This window comes from Neoarius graeffei, chromosome 3 (assembly GCF_027579695.1).
Source record: "Neoarius graeffei isolate fNeoGra1 chromosome 3, fNeoGra1.pri, whole genome shotgun sequence".
NCBI lineage: Eukaryota > Metazoa > Chordata > Actinopteri > Siluriformes > Ariidae > Neoarius > Neoarius graeffei.
Window position 1 is genome coordinate 4608942 of NC_083571.1, and position 22190 is coordinate 4631131.

Below are 22190 nucleotides of genomic sequence, written 5' to 3' on the forward strand. Positions count from 1 at the left end.
ACTAAAACAAAAGCCTTTTTAATAATACTCAGACCGCGGAGATGTGCAAAACATCAACAACTAAAAAAAAATTTCAAACAAAACAAACTAATACAAAGACAAACAACCAAACAGTAAAAAACAACAAAAATTAAACTAAACTAAATAAAAGTCTTCTCAATAGTAATCTGAATCTGAAAAAACAAACAAAAACAAAAAAACCCAAAAACCAACTTTGTCTTTTTGGCCTCCTTAATGATGCATGGTTACTGAACTACTGTAATAAAATAACAGTCTTTGTGTTGATGTATATATGTGACGTGTATTCCAGCTTATTGCTTCACGGTGAGTTACATTACACACGTAAAGCCTTACGATTTGAGTATGTTAGCAAACGTCAGACTGATTAGCAGCAGATTATGCTAACATTGTGTTTTAATATCATGAACATGCACCACTAAGGTTTCAAATCCCTTCCAGTTGCATAGTCATACAAAAAAAAAAAAAAGTGACCTGTTTCATTATCAAGACCTGCTTTAGCTTTCATCCGGTCTTCAAACCTTCAAACGGCAATTCGGGCGACTTTATTTACAGGAGAGGAAACTGCAGGGAGAGAAATGAGGTGAGAGGCGTCCAGAGACGTCGGAGTGTTCAGTAGAAAGTGCATGCGTTCAGAGTTTTACTGGTTTAAAATCTCGTGAAAGGACTAACGGCTTCACTGTCCAACAGAACAATGAGTCTCAAGGCTCAGCATGTCCTTCAAATGTCCTTCACACGTCCTCACGCGCCCTCTCTGCATTTTCATTCTGTCACATATCAATCACAAAGCAGCACTTATTGTCATTGAAGTGTAAAGACGTCGAATGGTTCAGAGCTCCATCAGTCCTCCCTGTAATACTGTTTCTTCACCTCTGAAGCCCTTTAAGCTCCTCTTTATGACAGAATGTCAGTGTTTTTCCTCTGGCTGCTATACTCCAGTGTTGTTGGTCTCCACCGCCGTCTGCTTGCAACGAGAGCTCATGGCGTATTCTCCTCGACTGGTGCCGTTCTCCTCTTTCCGCAGTGGTTTCCTGCGCACAATGGAAAGCTATTAGAGTTTAACCCCCCCCGAAAACACCAGATCTTCACATTCCCATCTCAGCATGATAAACCCAGACTGTAGAAAGATTCTGTGGTATGAAGAGATCTGAAAATGTACAGCCACAACATCTGGACCCTCATTAAAGTCAAAGCATAGACAATTTTATTTTCCAGTATTTATATAATGAGGTGTAAAACATCTCACATACTGTATACTCAGCAGAAGGTAAATAATACATATATATATATATATATATATATATATATATATATATATATATATATATATATATGGGTCTGTCTCAGAAACTGCTCTCTCATTTGGGACATTATGGTCAAAAAATACATTTTCTAATTTTACTATTTTTTTTGCATTTACCCAACACTCAATGTTTCTTTTGTCATGTTTAATAAGAATAAATATAGCATCTTGCTTTATCTGGCCTCCACTGTGGAATTTTTTTTTTTGATTGCAATTCAAATGCTTTTGTAAAATTGATTTCCATATAAAATAACTCCATCATGAAGAATTAAAGCCCTTCCTTCACAGATGAGTGAAAATATTGAATAAATTTACTCTTTTTGATTGCTTAGGGGGGCGTCACGGTGGTGTAGTGGTTAGCGCTGTCGCCTCACAGCAAGAAGGTCCGGGTTCGAGCCCCGTGGCCGGCGAGGGCCTTTCTGTGCGGAGTTTGCATGTTCTCCCCATGTCCGCGTGGGTTTCCTCCGGGTGCTCCGGTTTCCCCCACAGTCCAAAGACATGCAGGTTAGGTTAACTGGTGACTCTAAATTGAGCGTAGGTGTGAATGTGAGTGTGAATGGTTGTCTGTGTCTATGTGTCAGCCCTGTGATGACCTGGCGACTTGTCCAGGGTGTACCCCGCCTTTCACCCGTAGTCAGCTGGGATAGGCTCCAGCTTGCCTGCGACCCTGTAGAACAGGATAAAGCGGCTACAGATGATGAGATGAGATGAGTTTGGGTATTTGATATGGCGAAATAGGACACAATGGAAAAATCAAGAACACACCGGAAAGATGAGAATAACGGCGGTGGTAAAAGAACAGCGACTGTACCGGCTGAAGGTCGCGCGGGTCTCTGATGCGGCGCGCGAGCAACGGGACATCACTACCGCACCAGACGGGGCACGAGGCGGGGGCGGGGCAAAATGACTGGCCGTAGATTCTATCAAAAGTTCGGTCTAAATTGACCATGGTTGCAAAATATTGGCCAAAAATACACAAACACTACGAAATATGAAAGTAAGATGAAAAAGAAACATTCTATTGCCTTATACTGCAAGACTAAAACAAAATAAAACTGTCAAAACTCACCTTTTCAGTGATAACGTCCGAACAGATCACCCGCGTAACAGAGAGACCGCAAATGGAAGCACGGTCAACTTCTAACTGCTGGAGTGGAAAATTCCATTCTACACATACAAATTGTTAATGTGTGTCCTTCCCCGCACACAAATAACACGCTACGGTAAAAAATAGACCACAACTCATTTTATAGCTCAGAAATTCATACAAGACCAGCTACCATCATAACATATTCTGTAAGAAACATATTCTATACCTAACTTTCAGCTTTCATTTTAAAAAACAAAATTGCAGATTTATAACTAAATTTTTATACGGCGTAGTGATTTTAAGTTATTACTTTTGGTGAGGTCGTGACCTTGACCCTGAGGCTTTCCGTTTAGATCAAAACACACGATCGTATTGGTTTTGGGTTTGCGGAAAATGGAGTTACGACAGTGATGAAATATTTTGCGTGATGTTTTATTACGGTTATGATTATTCTGTGAGCGCGCCAATCCTTAGGTGTATAAAGTTACAACTTAAAATACAATTAGTAATAACTGTAGACTTTTCAGTGGACTACAACCTTTTTAAGGGAATGCGATGTAGTCGACCGTTTATCATGTCCCAGATCAAGCCGCCATTTTTCCACAAATTTGCAGAATTGTTGCCAAATTCTGAATAGAGTATTCACATCAAAGATTTAGTTTTATCTGTATTATTTCTTTCATCATTTTATTTCAAATTAAAACCAACATCACCATTCAAAACAATTCAAAAGTTTATTGACTGTGAGTATATTTAGTGGGGAACCCCCACAGTACCCAGTTTCTGAGACAGACCCGTATATAAAGTTTAAGATAAAATTGTAGAATTCCAAGAGATCAAACTGATAATAATCAGGTTTACCAAAACTTTGCTCTCATGTGCTGTGAATATCGATAAACATCATAAACACCACAAATCAGCTATAAATATTCATGAGATATTTACACTAAGCCACGCCCACACACTCCTTTTCCACCAAGGCCGGTTTGGAGCCGGGGGCGGGATTATCATGACCAACAAGACCAACTAAAACTTTGTGACCACCATTTAAAAAAAAAAAACAAAGCTAGTATATGGTCTAGTCTGACTAATCCACTAGTCCGCCACTATTGTTGTTGTTGTTGTTGTTGTTGTGCTTGGGGCGAGTGTTTCTGGGAAAGCAGAGGTGTATAAAGACGTATACAGTGATGTAATGATGTGGCTCTCTAGCCTGTGGAAAAGCAAACCATTTCTTCAGAGGTTCACAAGTTGAACCAACCGACACTAGCATCGTCACAAAACTAGCACCTAGTCGGCACTGGTGTAAAGGAGGTAACTGATAGGTGAAAACAATAAAATGATGACTAAATGGTGAAAAAGTGCCTCGTGGGTATGCCGTGTGCTAAACCTTCCAATAACGCAGCTCATCCACTGCAGTGTGGTGGCTCCCACAAATCAGTCACACATCAGCTGTTCCTCCTTTCATCGGGTGCCATTATTTTTGCACAAATTGAAAGTCATCATTTATCATATGGATTTATTTTGCATTAGAATTTTCTTCCAGGTCATTAACATTACCAATTAGTGTGAAATTTAAATAAATAAATAAATAAATAAGTGATTTCAACATGACAGCATCATCGATACAGAAAATCGCAGGATATCGGATTATACGATTTGAATCCGATCAATCAAGGTTCACACTGGTGAGTCTCCTTACATGGACATTTGCACAAATTAAGGATTGATCTACAGTGGTGCTTGAAAGTTTGTGAACCCTTTAGTTTTCTATATTTCTGCATAAATATGACCTAAAATATCATCAGATTTTCACACAAGTCCTAAAAGTAGATAAAGAGAACCCAGTTAAACACATGAGACAAAAATATTATACTTGGTCATTTATTTATTGAGGAAAATGATCCAATATTACATATCTATGAGTGGCAAAAGTATGTGAACATTTGCTTTCAGTATCTGGTGTGACCCCCTTGTGCAGCAATAACTGCAAATAAATGTTTCCGGTAACTGTTGATCTGTCCTGCACACCGGCTTGGAGGAATTTTAGCCCATTCCTCTGTGCAAAACAGCTTCAACTCTGGGATGTTGGTGGGTTTCCTCACATAAACTGCTCGCTTCAGGTCCTTCCACAACATTTCCATTGGATTAAGGTCAGGACTTTGACTTGGCCATTCCAAAACATTAACTTTATTCTTCTTTAACCATTCTCTGGTAGAACGACTTGTGTCCTTAGGGTCGTTGTCTTGCTGCATGACCCACCTTCTCTTGAGATTCAGTTCATGGACAGATGTCCTGACATTTTCCTTTAGAACTCGCTGGTATAATTCAGAATTCATTGTTCCATCAATGATGGCAAGCCGTCCTGGCCCAGATGCAGCAAAACAGGCCCAAACCATGATACTACCACCACCATGTTTCACAGATGGGATAAGGTTCTTATGCTGGAATGCAGTGTTTTCCTTTCTCCAAACATAACACTTCTCATTTAAACCAAAATTCTATTTTGGTCTCATCCATCCACAGAACAGTTTTCCAATAGCCTTTTGGCTTGTCCACATGATCTTTAGCAAACTGCAGACGAGCAGCAATGTTCTTTTTGGAGAGCAGTGGCTTTCTCCTTGCAACCCTGCCATGCAGACCATTGTTGTTCAGTGTTCTCCTGATGGTGGACTCATGAACATTAACATTAGCCAATGTGAGAGAGGCCTTCAGTTGCTTAGAAGTTACCCTGGGGCCCTTTGTGACCTCCCCGACTATTACACGCCTTACTCTTGGAGTGATCGTTGTTGGCTGACCACTCCTGGGGAGGGTAACAATGGTCTTGAATTTCCTCCATTTGTACACAATCTGTCTGACTGTGGATTGGTGGAGTCCAAACTCTTTAGAGATGGTTTTGTAACCTTTTCCAGCCTGATGAGCATCAACAATGCTTTTTCTGAGGTCCTCAGAAATCTCCTTTCTTCGTGCCATGATACACTTCCACAAACATGTGTTGTGAAGATCAGACTTTGATAGATCCCTGTTCTTTAAATAAAACAGGCTGCCCACTCACACCTGATTGTCATCCCAACTGATTGAAAACACCTGACTCTAATTTCACCTTCAAATTAACTGCTAATCCTGGAGGTTCACATACTTTTGCCACTCACAGATATGTAATATTGGATCATTTTCCTCAATAGATAAATGACCAAGTATAATATTTTTGTCTCATTTGTTTAACTGGGTTCTCTTTCTCTACTTTTAGGACTTGTGTGAAAATCTGATGATGTTTTAGGTCATATTTATGCAGAAATATAGAAAATTCTAAAGGGTTCACAAACTTTCAAGCACCACTGTACATTTTCATGAGCAGTAGGTACGTTTCTTATGTAAACGCTCCTGTGAAAGATTTACGGATAAATTCACTTGTATCCACATACAGTTTTTAATGACAGTCAGACGAACGTGTTTGTTCAATAACGTGAGTAAATGCAGCCTCCCATCTGAACGAGCTGCCGCTCCTCATTTCAGCAGCAAGACGAGGAGGATGAAAACAACCTGACCTTTCCAAAGGCTGCTTCAACTGCATGACGGTCCTCTGAGATGTGTCTGGAGGCTGGGGATAATTTCATAAACATGATCTGAGCTCATTAAAACAGCCTGCTTGTTGCAGGTAAACACACACCATGCCTGTAACGTGGATGAAGGATGGCCTTTACTGACAAACTCTGAAAAAGCTAAAGGGGAGGGTTTTTTTCCTCGGAGTTTGAAACACACAGGCTGTTAGGCTGTATGGAGTCAGCTTGAGACTCGAGACAACACTGCGCTCTTTGTTCAAACGAAAGCCTGAGATACTGTATCAGGAGCCTGGCTGAAGAAAGTGATTGCAATTGCAAATGTTGTAATAATATTTGCCGAGTCTTTCATGGTCAGGATGATAAGAAGAATTGTGCTGAAACAGTTAGCTGTGCACAGTGGCTCAAAGAGGAGACCCTCAATACTGTTCGGAGTCACTGCTACATTACATTACAGGCATTTAGCAGCTGCTCTTATCCAGAGCGATGGACAACAAACCCAGAGCAGCCTGGGGAGCAGTTAGGGGTGAGGTGCCTTACTCAAAGGCATTTCAGTCATTCCTGCTGGTCCAAGGAATCAAACCAGCGACTGTTTGGTCCCAAAGCTGCTTCTCTAACCACAAGGCCATGGCTTCCCCCATTGTAACAGCAAGCGTTTTGTTCCCAACAGCAATTTGACAATGATTACAAATTGCACCATACTTTTTATCCATTTATAGCTACATTTATTGTTGTCGTACTTGAGTCTGGTCTCAAGACCTCTTTATGAAGGTCTCGTCTCGTCTCATCTCGTCTCGGAATTGACTGCATTTTTACTCGGTCTTGTCTCGGTCTCAGACATTGAGGATTCGGGATTTTATTTCAAGACTGGTCAAGACCACAACTGTGGGGATTTCACTAAACTACCTGTGTATTGTCTGATTGATTTGTTAACATCGTTACTGTGACTGGATGTCAAATTTCCTGTTTCAAATGCGACCAATAAGGTGACTCGTTGCTAATTTGAAACTTTTGTTCCTATTCACGGCTGTCACCCCACCCCTGCCCCACACCCCTTCACACACACTGGTCTGGTCCTGGTCTTGACTTGGTCTCACCCTGCCTTGGTCTTGGTCTTGACCCTGTCTCACCATGCCTTGGTCTTGACTCAGTCTCACCCTGCCTTGGTCTTGGTCTTGACTCAGTCTCACCCTGTCTTGGTCTTGACTTGGTCTCACCCTGTCTTGGTCTTGGTCTTGACCCTGTCTCATCATGCCTTGGTCTTGACTCAGTCTCACCCTGCCTTGGTCTTGGTCTTGACTTGGTCTCACCCTGCTTTGGTCTTGACTCAGTCTCACCCTGCCTTGGTCTTGACGTTGTCTCACCCTGCCTTGGTCTTGGTCTTGACTCAGTCTCACCCTGCCTTGGTCCTGGTCTTGACTCAGTCTCACCCTGCCTTGGTCTTGACTCAGTCACACTCTGCCTTGGTCTTGGTCTTGACTTGGTCTCACCCTGCCTTGATCTTGACTCAGTCTTACCCTGCCTTGGTCTTGACTCAGTCTCACCCTGCCTTGGTCTTGACTCAGTCTTACCCTGCCTTGGTCTTGACTCAGTCTTACCCTGCCTTGGTCTTGACTCAGTCTTACCCTGCCTTGGTCTTGACTCAGTCTCACCCTGCCTTGGCCCTGGTCTTGACTCAGTCTCATCCTGCCTTGGTCTTGACTCAGTCTTGCCCTGCCTTGGTCTATAAACTTGTTTTATATATAGTATATGAACAAGTTTATATACTATAAACTTGCAAGACTGTCAGAGCTGCTGCCATAGAAAACTAATCAACACCTTCTGACCAATATGAGTCCGCCAGAATTCAGCAGTTTTCTTCATCAGAAATATTTTGAGTAAACATCTCTTTACTGGATGCAGCTCTCGAAAACATGTGGTATTTTTCTGCCTCTCGAACAGCTCAGCTTCGATGTACACAGCAGCCAAACAGTGTGTGGAGAAAGACTTCACCGTGATTGATTAAATGTTTAGGAGAAGCCTGTCATGACTAACACAATCCCTGTCCCTCAGGGAGGACTGATGAGACTTTTTAGTTGCTCTGTGGGGAACATTTGTCATGAGAATGAGTGCGAGCAGCCATGAAACCTGCAGGGTTTTTGCTATAAAGACATCCCCTCATCTAATTTACACTGGGGAAAAATCTGATCTTGTCTGCTGCCTCAGGGGAGGAGAAGATGTGAACGGGCAGAGGGTTCAAGAGGAAACGCTTCAGGAAGGTTACGTTGAACTGTATCTTGATAAACAGAGTCTGGAGGAGTGATAGGGTTCCATGTAGTGGATGCTGTTAATTAACAGCATTTGTATAATATGTGTTTTGTCTGAGGCATATCTCAGTTACGCATTTTATTGCGTGATATCAGCTCAAATGAGGAGCAGCGCCAATGTCTGGCAGTTTGATGGAACTGCATTGTCACACTAACATTTATGTCTTGGCTGTAAATATGCTCAAACATACAATGGAATGAACATTACACGGTTGCACGAAGATATGAAGTTTTCTTCGAGTGGTGAACGTACAGTGGTGCTTGAAAGTTTGTAAACCCTTTAGAATTGTCTATATTTCTGCATAAATATGACCTAAAACATCATCAGATTTTCACACAAGTCCTTAAAGTTGATAAATAGAACCAAATGGGACAAAAATATTATACTTGGTCATTTATTTATTGAGGAAAATGATCCAATATTACATATCTGTGAGTGGCAAAAGTATGTGAACCTTTGCTTTCAGTATCTGGTGTGACCCCCTTGTGCAGCAATAACTGCAACTAAACGTTTGTGGTAACTGTTGATCAGTCCTGCACACCGGCTTGGAGGAATTTTAGCCCATTCCTCCGTACAGAACAGCTTCAACTCTGGGATGTTGGTGGGTTTCCTCACATGAACTGCTCGCTTCAGGTCCTTCCGCAACATTTCCATTGGATTAAAGTCAGGACTTTGACTTGGCCATTCCAAAACATTACCTTTATTCTTCTTTAACCATTCTTTGGTAGAACGACTTGTGTGCTTAGGGTCGTTGTCTTGCTGCATGACCCACCTTCTCTTGAGATTCAGTTCATGGACAGATGTCCTGACATTTTCCTTTAGAATTTGCTGATATAATTCAGAATTCATTGTTCCATCAATGATGGCAAGCTGACCCAGATGCAGCAAAACAGGCCCAAACCATGATACTATCACCACCATGTTTCACAGATGGGATAAGGTTCTTATGCTGGAATGCAGTGTTTTCCTTTCTCCAAACAAAATGCTTTTCATTTAAACCAAGAAGTTCTATTTTGATCTCATCTGTCCACAATACATTTTTCCAATAGCTTTCTGGCTTGTCCACATGATCTTTAGCAAACTGCAGATGAGCAGCAATGTTCTTTTTGGAGAGCAGTGGCTTTCTCCTTGCAACCCTGCCATGCATACCATTGTTGTTCAGTGTTTTCCTGATGGTGGACTCATGAACGTTAACATTAGCCAATGTGAGAGAGGCCTTCAGTTGCTTAGAAGTTACCCTGGGGTCCTTTGTGACCTCGCTGACTATTACACACCTTGCTCTTGGATTGATCTTTGTTGGTCGACCACTCCTGGGGAGGGTAACAATGGTCTTGAATTTCCTCCATTTGTACACAATCTGTCTGACTGTGGATTGGTGGAGTCCAAACTCTTTAGAGATGGTTTTGTAACTTTTTCCAGCATCAACAGCACTTTTTCTGAGGTCGTCAGAAATCTCCTTTGTTTGTGCCATGATACACTTCCACAAACATGTTGTGAAGATCAGACTTTGATAGATCCCTGTTCTTGAAATAAAACAGGGTGCCCACTCACACCTGATTGTCATCCCATTGATTGAAAACACCTGACTCTAATTTCACCTTCAAATTAACTGCTAATCCTAGAGGTTCACATACTTTTGCCACTCACAGATATGTAATATTGGATCATTTTCCTCAATAAATAAATGACCAAGTATAATATTTTTGTCTCATTTGTTTAACTGGGTTCTCATTATCTACTTTTAGGACTTGTGTGAAAATCTGATGATGTTTTAGGTCATATTTATGCAGAAATATAGAAAATTCTAAAGGGTTCACAAACTTTCAAGCACCACTGTAATTATTTAGGTTTCATCATATATACTATCATAGTCTTGTCTCAACATGTAAGCTGGGAAAATTTTACTGAATACCAAAGCCTTGTATACAAAAGCTTGCAAACACTCTTCCTCCACTTATTCAGTGGAAAAATACTTATCCAGTGACCAGAGAAACGAGATGGGGAGATTGGGGTCATCCTCTTCACAAGCACTGCTTTATTATTGTCTGACAAACAGCCTGACAAACCTTACAGCTTCACGCCTGTCTTATCCACACTGCACTGGCTCCCAATCAAGTTTCACATTGATTATACTATTGACCTACTATTGACCTGGGCGGCACGGTGGTGTAGTGGTTAGCGCTGTCACCTCACAGCAAGAAGGTCCGGGTTCGAGCCCCGTGGCCGGCGAGGGCCTTTCTGTGTGGAGTTTGCATGTTCTCCCCGTGTCCCGGGTTTCCTCCGGGTGCTCCGGTTTCCCCCACAGTCCAAAGACATGCAGGTTAGGTTAACTGGTGACTCTAAATTGACCGTAGGTGTGAATGGTTGTCTGTGTCTATGTGTCAGCCCTGTGATGACCTGGCGACTTGTCCAGGGTGTACCCCGCCTTTCACCCGTAGTCAGCTGGGATAGGCTCCAGCTTGCCTGCGATCCTGTAGAACAGGATAAAGTGGCTAGAGAGAATGAGAATGAGGATACTATTGACCTATAAAGCACTGAATGGTCTCACACCACAGTACCTAAGTGAAGGTCTGGTCTTTTATGACCTACCATGCCTACTTAGATCAAAAGGTGCAGGCTATTTGTTGGTACCTCATACAGTGAAGGCTACATCGGGGGCAGAGTCTTTTCTTACAAAGTCCCACAGTTATGGAACTGCTTTCCAAGTACGAGTGTACTTCAAAAAGTTCTCAACCTCACCCAGAAAATATCACAGGAGACATTCTTGCATTGCAACAATTGCAGTTCTTGCATTATTTTTCAACATCGTCTCCTTTAATCCAATCCAATCCAACTGTATTTATAAAGCACAGTTTAAATAAACACAAAGGTTTCCAAAGCGCTGTACAATAAATAAACACAATAAAACTATACAATAAAATAAGTGCTGTACAATAAAATAACACCATAGAACATAAAATAAAAATAAATTATTAAATAGGCTGTCCACTCCAAATAAAATATCTGTGTACATAAAATCAACAACCTACATGGTGTTAAAAGCCAAAGAAAAGCAGTGCGTTTTAAGAAGAGTTTTAAAATTAGACAGTGAGGAGGCCTGTCTAATGTGCAGCGGCAATGCATTCCATAATTTTGGAGCTGCAACCGAAAAAGCCCGGTCCCCTCTGAGCTTCAGCCTAGTCTTGGGAACTCTCAGGAGCAGCTGGTCAGCTGACCTGAGAGCTCGGCTGGGTGTATAGGGGTATAGCAGCTCAGAGAGGTACAATGGAGCAAGACCATTTAAAGGAACAGTCCACCGTACTTCCATAATGAAATATGCTCTTATCTGAATTGAGACGAGCTGCTCCGTACCTCTCCGAGCTTTGCGCGACCTCCCAGTCAGTCAGACGCAGTCAGACGCGCTGTCACTCCTGTTAGCAATGTAGCTAGGCTCAGCATGGCCAATGGTATTTTTTGGGGCTGTAGTTAGATGCGACCAAACTCTTCCGCATTTTTCCTGTTTACATAGGTTTATATGATCAGTGACATGAAACAAGTTCAGTTACACAAATTGAAACGTAGCGATTTTCTATGCTATGGAAAGTCCGCACTATAATGACAGGCGTACTAACACCTTCTGCGCGCTTCGACAGCACATTGATATCTGAGCTCCGTATCAATGCGCTGCTGAAGCGCGCAGAAGGTGTTAGTACGCCTTTTCCCTTTAGAGCCTGTTGGGGTTTCTTCCTCATGAAGTCTCAGGGAGTTTTTCCTCAACACCGTCACCTCAGGCTTGCTCTTCAGGGATAAATTTATAAATTCATATGCTTAGTCTTGGCGGCACGGTGGTGTAGTGGTTAGCGCTGTCGCCTCACAGCAAGAAGGTCCTGGGTTCGAGCCCCATGGCCGGCGAGGGCCTTTCTGTGTGGAGTTTGCATGTTCTCCCCGTGTCCGCGTGGGTTTCCTCCGGGTGCTCCGGTTTCCCCCACAGTCCAAAGACATGCAGGTTAGGTTAACTGGTGACTCTAAATTGAGCGTAGGTGTGAGTGTGAGTGTGAATGGTTGTCTGTGTCTATGTGTCAGCCCTGTGATGACCTGGCGACTTGTCCAGGGTGTACCCCGCCTTTCGCCCGTAGTCAGCTGGGATAGGCTCCAGCTTGCCTGCGACCCTGTAGAACAGGATAAAGCGGCTAGAGATAATGAGATGAGATGAGATGCTTAGTCTTGGGGTGGCATGGTGGTGTAGTGTTTAGCACTGTCGCCTCACAGCAAGAAGGTCCTGGGTTCAAGCTCGGTGGCCGACGAGGGCCTTTCTGTGTGGAGTTTGCATGTTCTCCCCGTGTCTGCGTGGGTTTCCTCTGGATGCTCCGGTTTACCCCAAAGACATGCAGGTTAGGCTAATTGGTGGCTCTAAATTGACCGTAGGTGTGAATGGTTGTTTGCCTCTGTGTGTCAGCCTTGTGATGACCTGGTGACTTGTCCAGGGTGTACCCCACCTCTTGCCCATAGTCAGCTGGGATAGGCTCCAGTTTGCCTGCAACCCTGTACAGAATAAGTGGCTACAGATAATGGATGGATGCTTAGTCTTTATTCTTCTGGAAAGCTGCTTTGAGACAATGTCTATTGTTAAAAGTGCTGTACAAATAAACTGACCTGACTTGAACTTTGACTGTTACAAAGCACTGACACTGGAGACTCCTTCTATATAGTGTTAAATCTATAAATATCCTCACAGGAAACTTCACATTATCAATGATTGAACACTTTGTAAAAAAAAAATCTGTTTGTCTCGAGTGTCCGCTGTACCTGTGAATGATCTGTTACTTTCGAAACAATAATGTGTTAGAACGGGTGCAATTGAACCCTTGTGACCAATCAGAAACCAGAATTCATGTATACAGTAAGCTGAGTTTCAGGCAAAAGTAGTTCTTTGTACAATCTGTACAAAATGTTGGTGTGTATTTCTCAATTTCACCTGGGAATCCGAGCCACAGTGTTTTTATTTCAGCTTTTTCAGGTTGTTGGTGTGTGAGAGTGAGAAACGCTGACAGTGAGATCAGTAGCGGGTGAAGAGGATGGAGGACGGTGTGAGGGAATGCTGAGTGTGTGCTGATTCAGAGCACTGTGGAGTTGAGGAATGTTATGTAAACTGAGAGTTCGACAGAGATGAGAAGAACCATGTAGAGGTTATCTTCTGAGAGGAACGGAGGTGATGATGATGTATAGGGAGGACTAAAGGAGAACAGACGATATAAACAAGCTCTCTGATATTGTCTCCACATATCATTCTTAAGAGCCAAGAGTGTTAGAAGATTAAATCAAGGTTCCACAGAGCAATTGCTCGCTATAATAATACTTCCAGCAGCTGGCTAATTTAAATAAAAAGCCAGACTGGAGCCTTCACCATGTTTGTTTCAATTGATCACATGATTGTGGACCACCCCTAAGGAAGCACCTGAAAGTGTAACCCAGAAAATTTCCCAGTGAATTGCTAACCACGTCATTGTCGTTGGCTGTCCATTGCTAGCGATGATGACTGCTTCATAAGGATGCACAGAAATGGAGATGGGCTGCGAGGCCTGCACCAGAGCTCCTCTCCTAATGAACCACCTTGCACAGTAAGGTAAGACAAATTATGTTGTGCCCCCATCATGTTGTCTCTCTGGACCTTCAGACTTGATGTTAAGTGGTGCACAAAAGTGCCACAGACCTGATGGCTATGGAAGTTGCCCGACAGTGACGACTGACTTGCTGAGTGATGCTATTTATTGGCCATTTGAGTGGCTCTTCCACATGCCATCTGGTGGTGTGCCATTGACCCTGTTGGGTTCATATGCCACATTGCACCGAAAAGCACCCTGCTGCTAATGCCTTATTGGTGATGTACTATTTAACCCATAGCTGGAATCCAGGCAGGTGCTACCACTCCAGGTCAGAACAGACCTCGGAGCAATGGTGATTAAGGGGTAACTCTACTTTCCCCAGTACTCAAATCCTCCCGGACCTGAGACTAACCACGTGTTAATAAGACGACTGCAGTCCTCTATAAATGCACACAGTCCTCTATAAATGCACATCAGCACTTCTTGAATTATACATACCGGCATCCCACAAGGCTCTACTCATGGACCACTTTTTTATTTAACTATTTTATTTGTTTAATGTCAATAATTCACTTGAAAGAAACAAACATACTGGTGTCCCACAAGGATCTACTCATGGACCACTATTATTATTATTATTATTATTATTATTATTATTACACTGCAACCCTGCTATCACTAACTCTTTTACTATGAACTTTCACACATAATGAATGAACTTCGTGTCCCCTGCCTTTAATGACAATGAGTCGGAGTCTTTAAAAAAAACCCCATCTGTGTCACGTCCATGCTCATTGGCACTCGGAGCATGCAGCGCCATTAAATGGATAATTAAATTATTATTATTGTCAAAGGCGGCACGGTGGTGTAGTGGTTAGCGCTGTCGCCTCACAGCAAGAAGGTCCTGGGTTCGAGCCCCGTGGCCGGCGAGGGCCTTTCTGTGCGGAGTTTGCATGTTCTCCCCGTGTCCGCGTGGGTTTCCTCCGGGTGCCCCGGTTTCCCCCACAGTCCAAAGACATGCAGGTTAGGTTAACTGGTGACTCTAAATTGACTGTAGATGTGAGTGTGAATGGTTGTCTGTGTCTATGTGTCAGCCCTGTGATGACCTGGCGACTTGTCCAGGGTGTACCCCGGCTTTCGCCCGTAGTCAGCTGGGATAGGCTCCAGCTTGCCTGCGACCCTGTGGAAGGATAAAGCGGCTAGAGATAATGAGATGAGATGAGATTATTGTCAAAATTTTAAGATTTAAAAGCAGTGGCACGCACGAGGGGCAGGGGGGCGGTCACCCCCCCCCTTGTGGCCCAATTGTTGAAAAACACATGCTAAAGTGCCCTCTCGGGAGCCAAAATGCGTGCTAAAGTGCCCTCTTGGGAGCCAAAACGTGTGCTAAACTGCCCTCAAGTGTCCTCTCGGGAGCCAAAACATGTGCTAAAGTGCCCCCTTGGGAGCCAAAATGTGTGCTAGAGTGCCCTCAAGTGCCCCCTTGGGAGCCAAAACGCATACTAAACTGCCCTCAAGTGCCCTCTCGGGAGCCAAAACACATGCTAAAGTGCCCCCTTGGGAGCCTTGAGAGGGACAGAGAGACCAGTGTGATGATCAGCTAAGTAGAACACAGCTGGGTGAGCATTATAAACTGTGAATGTAGCTTTAGTGTATATTATGATACACTTTGCAATAAAAATAGATAATGCAGTCATCTGTGCAAAGCAGATTTCCTGAATTTTGTGAAGGCTAGATACATTTAGGCTAGCTAATTTTAGAGATATGAATGAGCCGCAATTTATTCCACGGAGCAGTAAATGTGTCTCGGACCTTTTCAACAGCTATGGCTTAAGCTTTGATATTGTTTTATTTTAATTCAATTTCTTTTGTTGCTGTTGAAAACACAGCATTCAAGAATGCACATTGTCTGATTCTCTATAAGACTCTTCTTGAATTGTTGATTTTTTAAAATGTGTGTTGAGTAAATGACATGCATTATGTGGCCATATTTTAAATTCTCCAGTCAGCTTTTGGAATTTGGCTTAATGTGGGCCCCCCTGTGGAATCTGTGTTGTAGTTTTTTTTAATTCTCAGTTCCTTGATTCCATCCGTGACCCTGTCATCACAGAACCTATCGGGCCCTATCTTATAATGCTGCTATCAGTCTGTCTACACCGGTCCACCGCCCACCGTTAAAACGTACTTGTCCCCGGGCCTAACAATTTTTTTGGGGGAAACCCTGCATATTCTATGATTACAGATTCAGAATGCCCAGGAAAGAAAGAAAACAGAAAGTCGTTAAAAAAGCAGCTGGAAACTGCTGCAAAAGGCAGCTTGTCTTTGAAAGATTGGATCCAAGGAAACAAAGGAGGAGATCATGATAGAGGTATGTGTAGGCTTATAGGCTACTCCTCACTGTTAGTATTGTATCACACAGAGCCAGTTTGGATTATCACAGAGAATTTGGTGCTAACATGATCAAGAATGCTTAATTTGTACAGAAAAATGGTTCTCAAGGTTTAAATTCACCAGCATTTGAATTGACTAACCATAGACCTTTCTCCTCCAGTCAAGCCAAGATTGTTAAGTAGTGCTGTACGGCATTGGCCTACTATTTAATAATACATTTGGGCCACTTATCATACAATACAGTTCACAGTACAATTATATTCAACTAGTATAATACTATTGTTATTTGCTCTCTCTTATAAAGACAATACAGAAAGTGGTGATGGAGATACCAGAGAGCCGAGGGATACAAGGCAGATAGAGGATAAAGAAGATGAAAATATTCAGGAGGAAAATGATGATGAACAGGGTTGGACAGGCCGTCTGGCTTACCGGGCAAAATCCCGGTGGCCTAACAGTCCAAGTGGCCTGACGGTCCAAGATATCAATTAAATAATAATTATAATAATAATTTTACTTTGAAACCGGCGGTCCGGCGCATAATATAGAGTCGCGGCGCCCTATTGGTCTATTTTCAGTGGACTGAACCAATCAGCGGCACTCTGGTGCTCCCACCCCTCCCATGCCCCTTCCCTGCACCGAATCAGCTCCGCCGAGATTTTGCCCGGTTCGTAGATTACCTGTGGAAGGATGGAGATCGTCCCAGTTTGAGGTTTTTGAAAGGGAACCCGATGCCGAGGGACAGAATGAGGGAAGTGTAGCACAACAGCAGCCGGTAAGCAAGAAGTAACGTTAGGACTAACTTAGGATAATAGGGACTTTAAGGTGTTGGAAGTAAGCAACGTTAGCTCTATATCACACGAGAATAATGAGCAACTGTTATTTTTACATGTCGTAGCAGTTGCATTAAATAGTGCTTTGCTTTCGTTTCTGCTCCACCATGCGAGTTCCAAATAGATTTCATCTCATCTCATTATCTCTAGCCGCTTTATCCTGTTCTACAGGGTCGCAGGCAAGCTGGAGCCTATCCCAGCTGACTACGGGCGAAAGGCGGGGTTCACCCTGGACAAGTCGCCAGGTCATCACAGGGCTGACACATAGACACAGACAACCATTCACACTCACATTCACACCTACGCTCAATTTAGAGTCACCAGTTAACCTAACCTGCATGTCTTTGGACTGTGGGGGAAACCGGAGCACCCGGAGGAAACCCACGCGGACACGGGGAGAACATGCAAACTCCACACAGAAAGGCCCTCGCCGGCCACGGGGCTCGAACCCGGACCTTCTTGCTGTGAGGCGACAGCGCTAACCACTACACCACCGTGCCGCCTCCAAATAGATTTATTTAATCAATTAATTATTTATGGAGTAGTTTATAAATTGCAATATTCTATCCCTCTCTTCCTGTCAGGGTATGAGAGCGTTTGTTCAAGTCAAGTGAGCTATCTACCAAGTGAGTAAACATAATACACCTCACTACAGTATAAAAGTGTGATGACCCTGAGGTTGTTTTGAACATTTATTAACTTGTATGTACCTGACCTTAAATTGTTTTAATGTCTTCCTTTTCCTTTCTGTCTGTGTACTTGTGTGTGTGATTGGCTGCAGGTGGGATGATTACGAGAGTGACTGTGTCAGTGTGTAGGTGTGTCCAAGTAGCAGATTGGACTGAAGACTGCAGATAAGGTCGGTTCATCCCAGCTTCTGGGGGCTCTCTTCCAACCATGCCCCATTGTGTGCAAGAAGCATTTTAAATAAATCATTGACTGCATAGTTACTATGCATTTGTTGGTGTTTTTTGGGGGCCGGGAATTCTTGCTTTAAATGTTGCACCATTTCCCCTTGGCCAGGATGTAACAACCGTAAAAAAAAATGTACATTGCTTCACAGAAAACATACTTAAAGGATATGGGACATGAAACATAAAAGCACGCTATATCAGTTTCTTTCCATTAAAAATATGAATTAATTGCATCAACAAATACAAAATCATCTATTAAATTCAGCAAAATCGTTATATTCGTGATGATTATATGGCATTTCTGCTCGACTTCCGATATGCATTTTCTACAACCGGAAGAGCCGCTGTCACGTGATCATACGTCATAAAAACTTTCGGGCACAGCACAAGCGGGTAGATGAATGGAGAAGTGGATGACAAGAAAATTGTTTTTATAGTCTTTAACGTACATTGAACATCATGGTGTATTGTGCTGCTTATGGTTGCAATAATTCCAATGGGAAATGCCCTGGAGTCAGTTTTTTTGCATTCCCCAAGGACCCGAAGCTGAGGAAAGTGTGGGCTCACCTGCGCATGCGCAGTAGTGATGCGTCAGTTGCGAACGATCCGGTTCAAAGAGCCGGCTCTTTGAAGTGAACGACGGGAGCCGGCTCTTCGGTGGGAGCCGAGTTGGGGAGCCGAATTAGTTTTTTGTCCTTAGGTGCCTCAGAGAGAGAGAGAGAGAGACTTTCACATAATAATGTAATTAATTAACTAGTTAATTGCAGCAATTAAATCAAAAATAAAATCTCAGGAGCCGTTTGGGAGCCGAAAGAGCCGGCTCCTTATAGTAAGAAGAGCCAAAAGAGCCGGCTCCCGAAAAAGAGCCGAAATTCCCATCACTGATGCGCAGTAGGCTTAGTAGGACAAATCCAAGAGGTAGGATAACTTTACAGAACACCTGTTGAAAAAAATGTTGCACCTACTATTTCCCACAAACTGTGTTCGGACCATTTCACTGAGGATTCTTTCAACATTAATACTCAGGTACTGAGCGATATTAATTACCAAGCCAAATTTAAGAGGCTACTTAAAGATGGAGCCGTTCCCAACGTCCCAATTCAGGAACAAGACGGCGGAGTGAAACCCGAAGTGCTACGGCCACTATGAGGTAGCGACTGAAAGCTGAGGTAAGGATTAGTATTATAATTTTGGGTGTATCAATTATTGATTATCATAATTCTGACTCGTTTTGCCATTTTGAATGTTTTCATCTTGGACTCTGGAAGCATTGTATCTCAATCAATCTCGAAAAATATCAGCAAAAAAAAAACTAGCTTGCAACGGACTTTAGCTAGATCTATGATGAACTTTCAATGTAAGATACAAAAATAATACTTCTTTCAACAGATCATTAGCCTTTGAGCAGAATTGTTTTTAACTTACCAGGAAGTGTTATCGAGCCGACCGCTTTCAGTTTCATGGGGACTGAATGAACTCTCACTCTCAGAATCATCTGACCCGTCAGAGTAAAGACAAGATCCATGTTCATGTGAATTTCCAGCTATCGGTTCGAATTGATAGGGTCTAACTTCACATCTCTGTGAAACATCGGGAATGTCACTGTCGATGGTGTCCATTTCGGTAACCTGTTTACATTAGATTCCCAAGCGCTGGCTCCTTGGAAAGTTTTTGTTACGTCACGGGTCACGTGACCACCTAGCTCATTAACGAATCATTGTTTTACACTGATGTATTAAAAAAGTTGAATAATGTGATGATTTTCACATTTTTGACGCCCTGCAGTGATTTAGATGGCATTTCTTATGTCCTTTATACATAATTATGCCCAGAAAAAAATCCATGTCCCATATCCTTTAAACAAGTGCAATGAGAGATAGCAACCTGGCCCCAACCGGTGTGTTTGGCTCCCCGTAAAGACGGCACACACACACACTGCAGGGGGACAGACAGACAGACTAACAGACGGGGTCATTGCAATACCTGGCCAAACCTCCTCCGGGGGGGCAGGTTACTAGTCGTTTATACTCCGGTAATTATGAGCCTGTCGAAGTCTTAATATTGGCCTGCCTAAGTCAAAAATGCCCGGCCCGTTTTTTTGTCCCAGTCCAGCCCTGATGATGAAATCAGGGAGGAAGAAGTTAAAGGCACAGAACAGACAGGTATTGATATGGAGGGAAATGGTGATGATGAAGACAGAGAGAAGGGACATGAGGATGATCTCATCTCATCTCATTATCTGTAGCCGCTTTATCCTGTTCTACAGGGTCGCAGGCAAGCTGGAGCCTATCCCAGCTGACTACGGGCGAAAGGCGGGGTCAAGTCGCCAGGTCATGAGGATGATATGGAGGGAAATGGTGATGATGAAGACAGAGAGAAGACTGACGACAGTGATATGGAGAGAAGTGATGATGAAGTTGAAGACATACAAGAGAAAACAGATGATGATACAACAACAAATAACAATTATGCCCTCCTATCTTCATTACAACATCCCACTGATCCAGCACATGTTCAAAAGCACAGCATAGATCACTCTAACAGATTTGTTGAGTTTTGTTACTCCATTGGACCTTGTCAGCCAGTTGAAGGTTTCCCAAAAACTGAGGGGCGTTCATTCCACAGGGAGTGGTATCAAGACAATCCCTGGCTAGAATATTCTGTGGAAAGTAATTCCATGTTTTGTTTTAGTTGCCGGCTTTTCATGAAAGAGGAAAAGTATGAGAGTAAAGTAGTTTGGAGAACGGTGGGAGTTGACAATTGGAAAAAAGGCACAGAAAAATTAAGGAGCATAAAAAAACAGAAGCACATATGGTAAGCATGGTAAGGTGGAGCAACTTTAAGCAGAGACCACTGGAAGAAGCTTTCAGAAGGGCAGACATGGAAGGCCAAGCCAGAAGAGAGGAAGAACGACAATGAAACAGGGAGATAATGAGAAGACTGATAGACATTACACTGTATCTTGCACGACAAAATGGAACATTCAGGGGTCAGAACGAAAGTAATACATCTCTGAACAAAGGAAATTTCCTTGAGCTTGTACAGCTACTTTCAAAATATGACTCCACCATCAAAATGTATCTTGATCACATCAGCAAAATCCATTCAAAACAGAAAACAGCCCATGTATCACTGTTGTCCAACAGGACACAGAATGACATAATCAGTGCCCTTGCTACCTATGTCAGAGGAGAAATTCTCAAAGAGATGGATGAGTCAAAAACATTCTCCATTCTCTTGGATGAGACAACAGATGTTTCTCATGTTGAGCAAGTGTCCTTTGTTGTTCGTTTTGTCCATCAAATGGAAATCAAGGAGAGATTTTTACAGGTCTGTGATGTGAGCGGAACGACAGCAAAAGAATTGGAGGATGTTGTGATGACAGTCCTTGAGGAGAATGGATTAAAAGTGGAAGACATCAGGGGCCAAGGCTACGATAGAGCCGCTAACATGAGTGGAGGATACAGCGGCCTGCAGTCATGAATTCAAAGCCACAATGAGAAAGCTTTATACGTGCACTGCCATGCCCACTGTCTCAACCTCGTCTTGGTGGAGAGTGCCAAATCAAGTCAGCCCTTTGTTAGTTTTTTCAATCTAGTTGAGAGTCTCTACACTTTCCTAGCCAGATCCCCAAAACGCCATGCTGCATTTGTGACACTCCAATAAACCATGTACCCGGGTCAAAGAGTCTGTGAACTGAAAAGGCTGTCTGACACAAGGTGGGCATGCAGAGAAGATGCTCTGAGATCCCTGAAGAAGGTCCTTTCTGCAGTGGTGAAGCTTCTTCAGAACATGGCTGACAGTGATCCACCAGACTCTGCAGCAGGTGATGTCCGGATGCTCCTGCGCAGTATAGATTTTGAATTTATCCTGTGCATGGAGATCACCACACCCATCTTTAATGAGACTGCCATTGCATCTGCTACGCTTCAGAGAAAGAACCTTGACTTATCAGCATCATGCACCATCATCGAAGGGGTCATACAAAGAGTAAAGGCAATGAGGACAGATGAGGAGTTAAAGGTCCTTTTTACAAAAGCAAAAAGGCAAGCCGAGGCAGCAGGCATTGAGGTGCCAGAAGAAATACCTGGACAAGCCAGACGCAGGAAGGTACCTCAAAAGTACAAGTATAGCTCTAAATCAGCAACAGAGGATTACCAAGCCCAAGACTTGGAAGAGCACTACCGGGGAAAGG

At 43.0% G+C, this 22190-nt stretch overlaps 1 protein-coding gene across 1 annotated transcript in view; it reads right to left on the bottom strand.

The window, feature by feature from the left end:
* Nucleotides 1–248: 248 nt before the first annotated feature.
* prima1 (proline rich membrane anchor 1) overlaps nt 249–22190 on the bottom strand; it is a 68003-nt gene continuing 46061 nt past the window's right edge. The window contains exon 4 of the mRNA XM_060915766.1: nt 249–1049. Within this exon, the coding sequence (XP_060771749.1) occupies nt 947–1049 (103 nt within the window). The 3' untranslated portion in view covers nt 249–946. The remainder of the gene's footprint in view (nt 1050–22190) is intronic.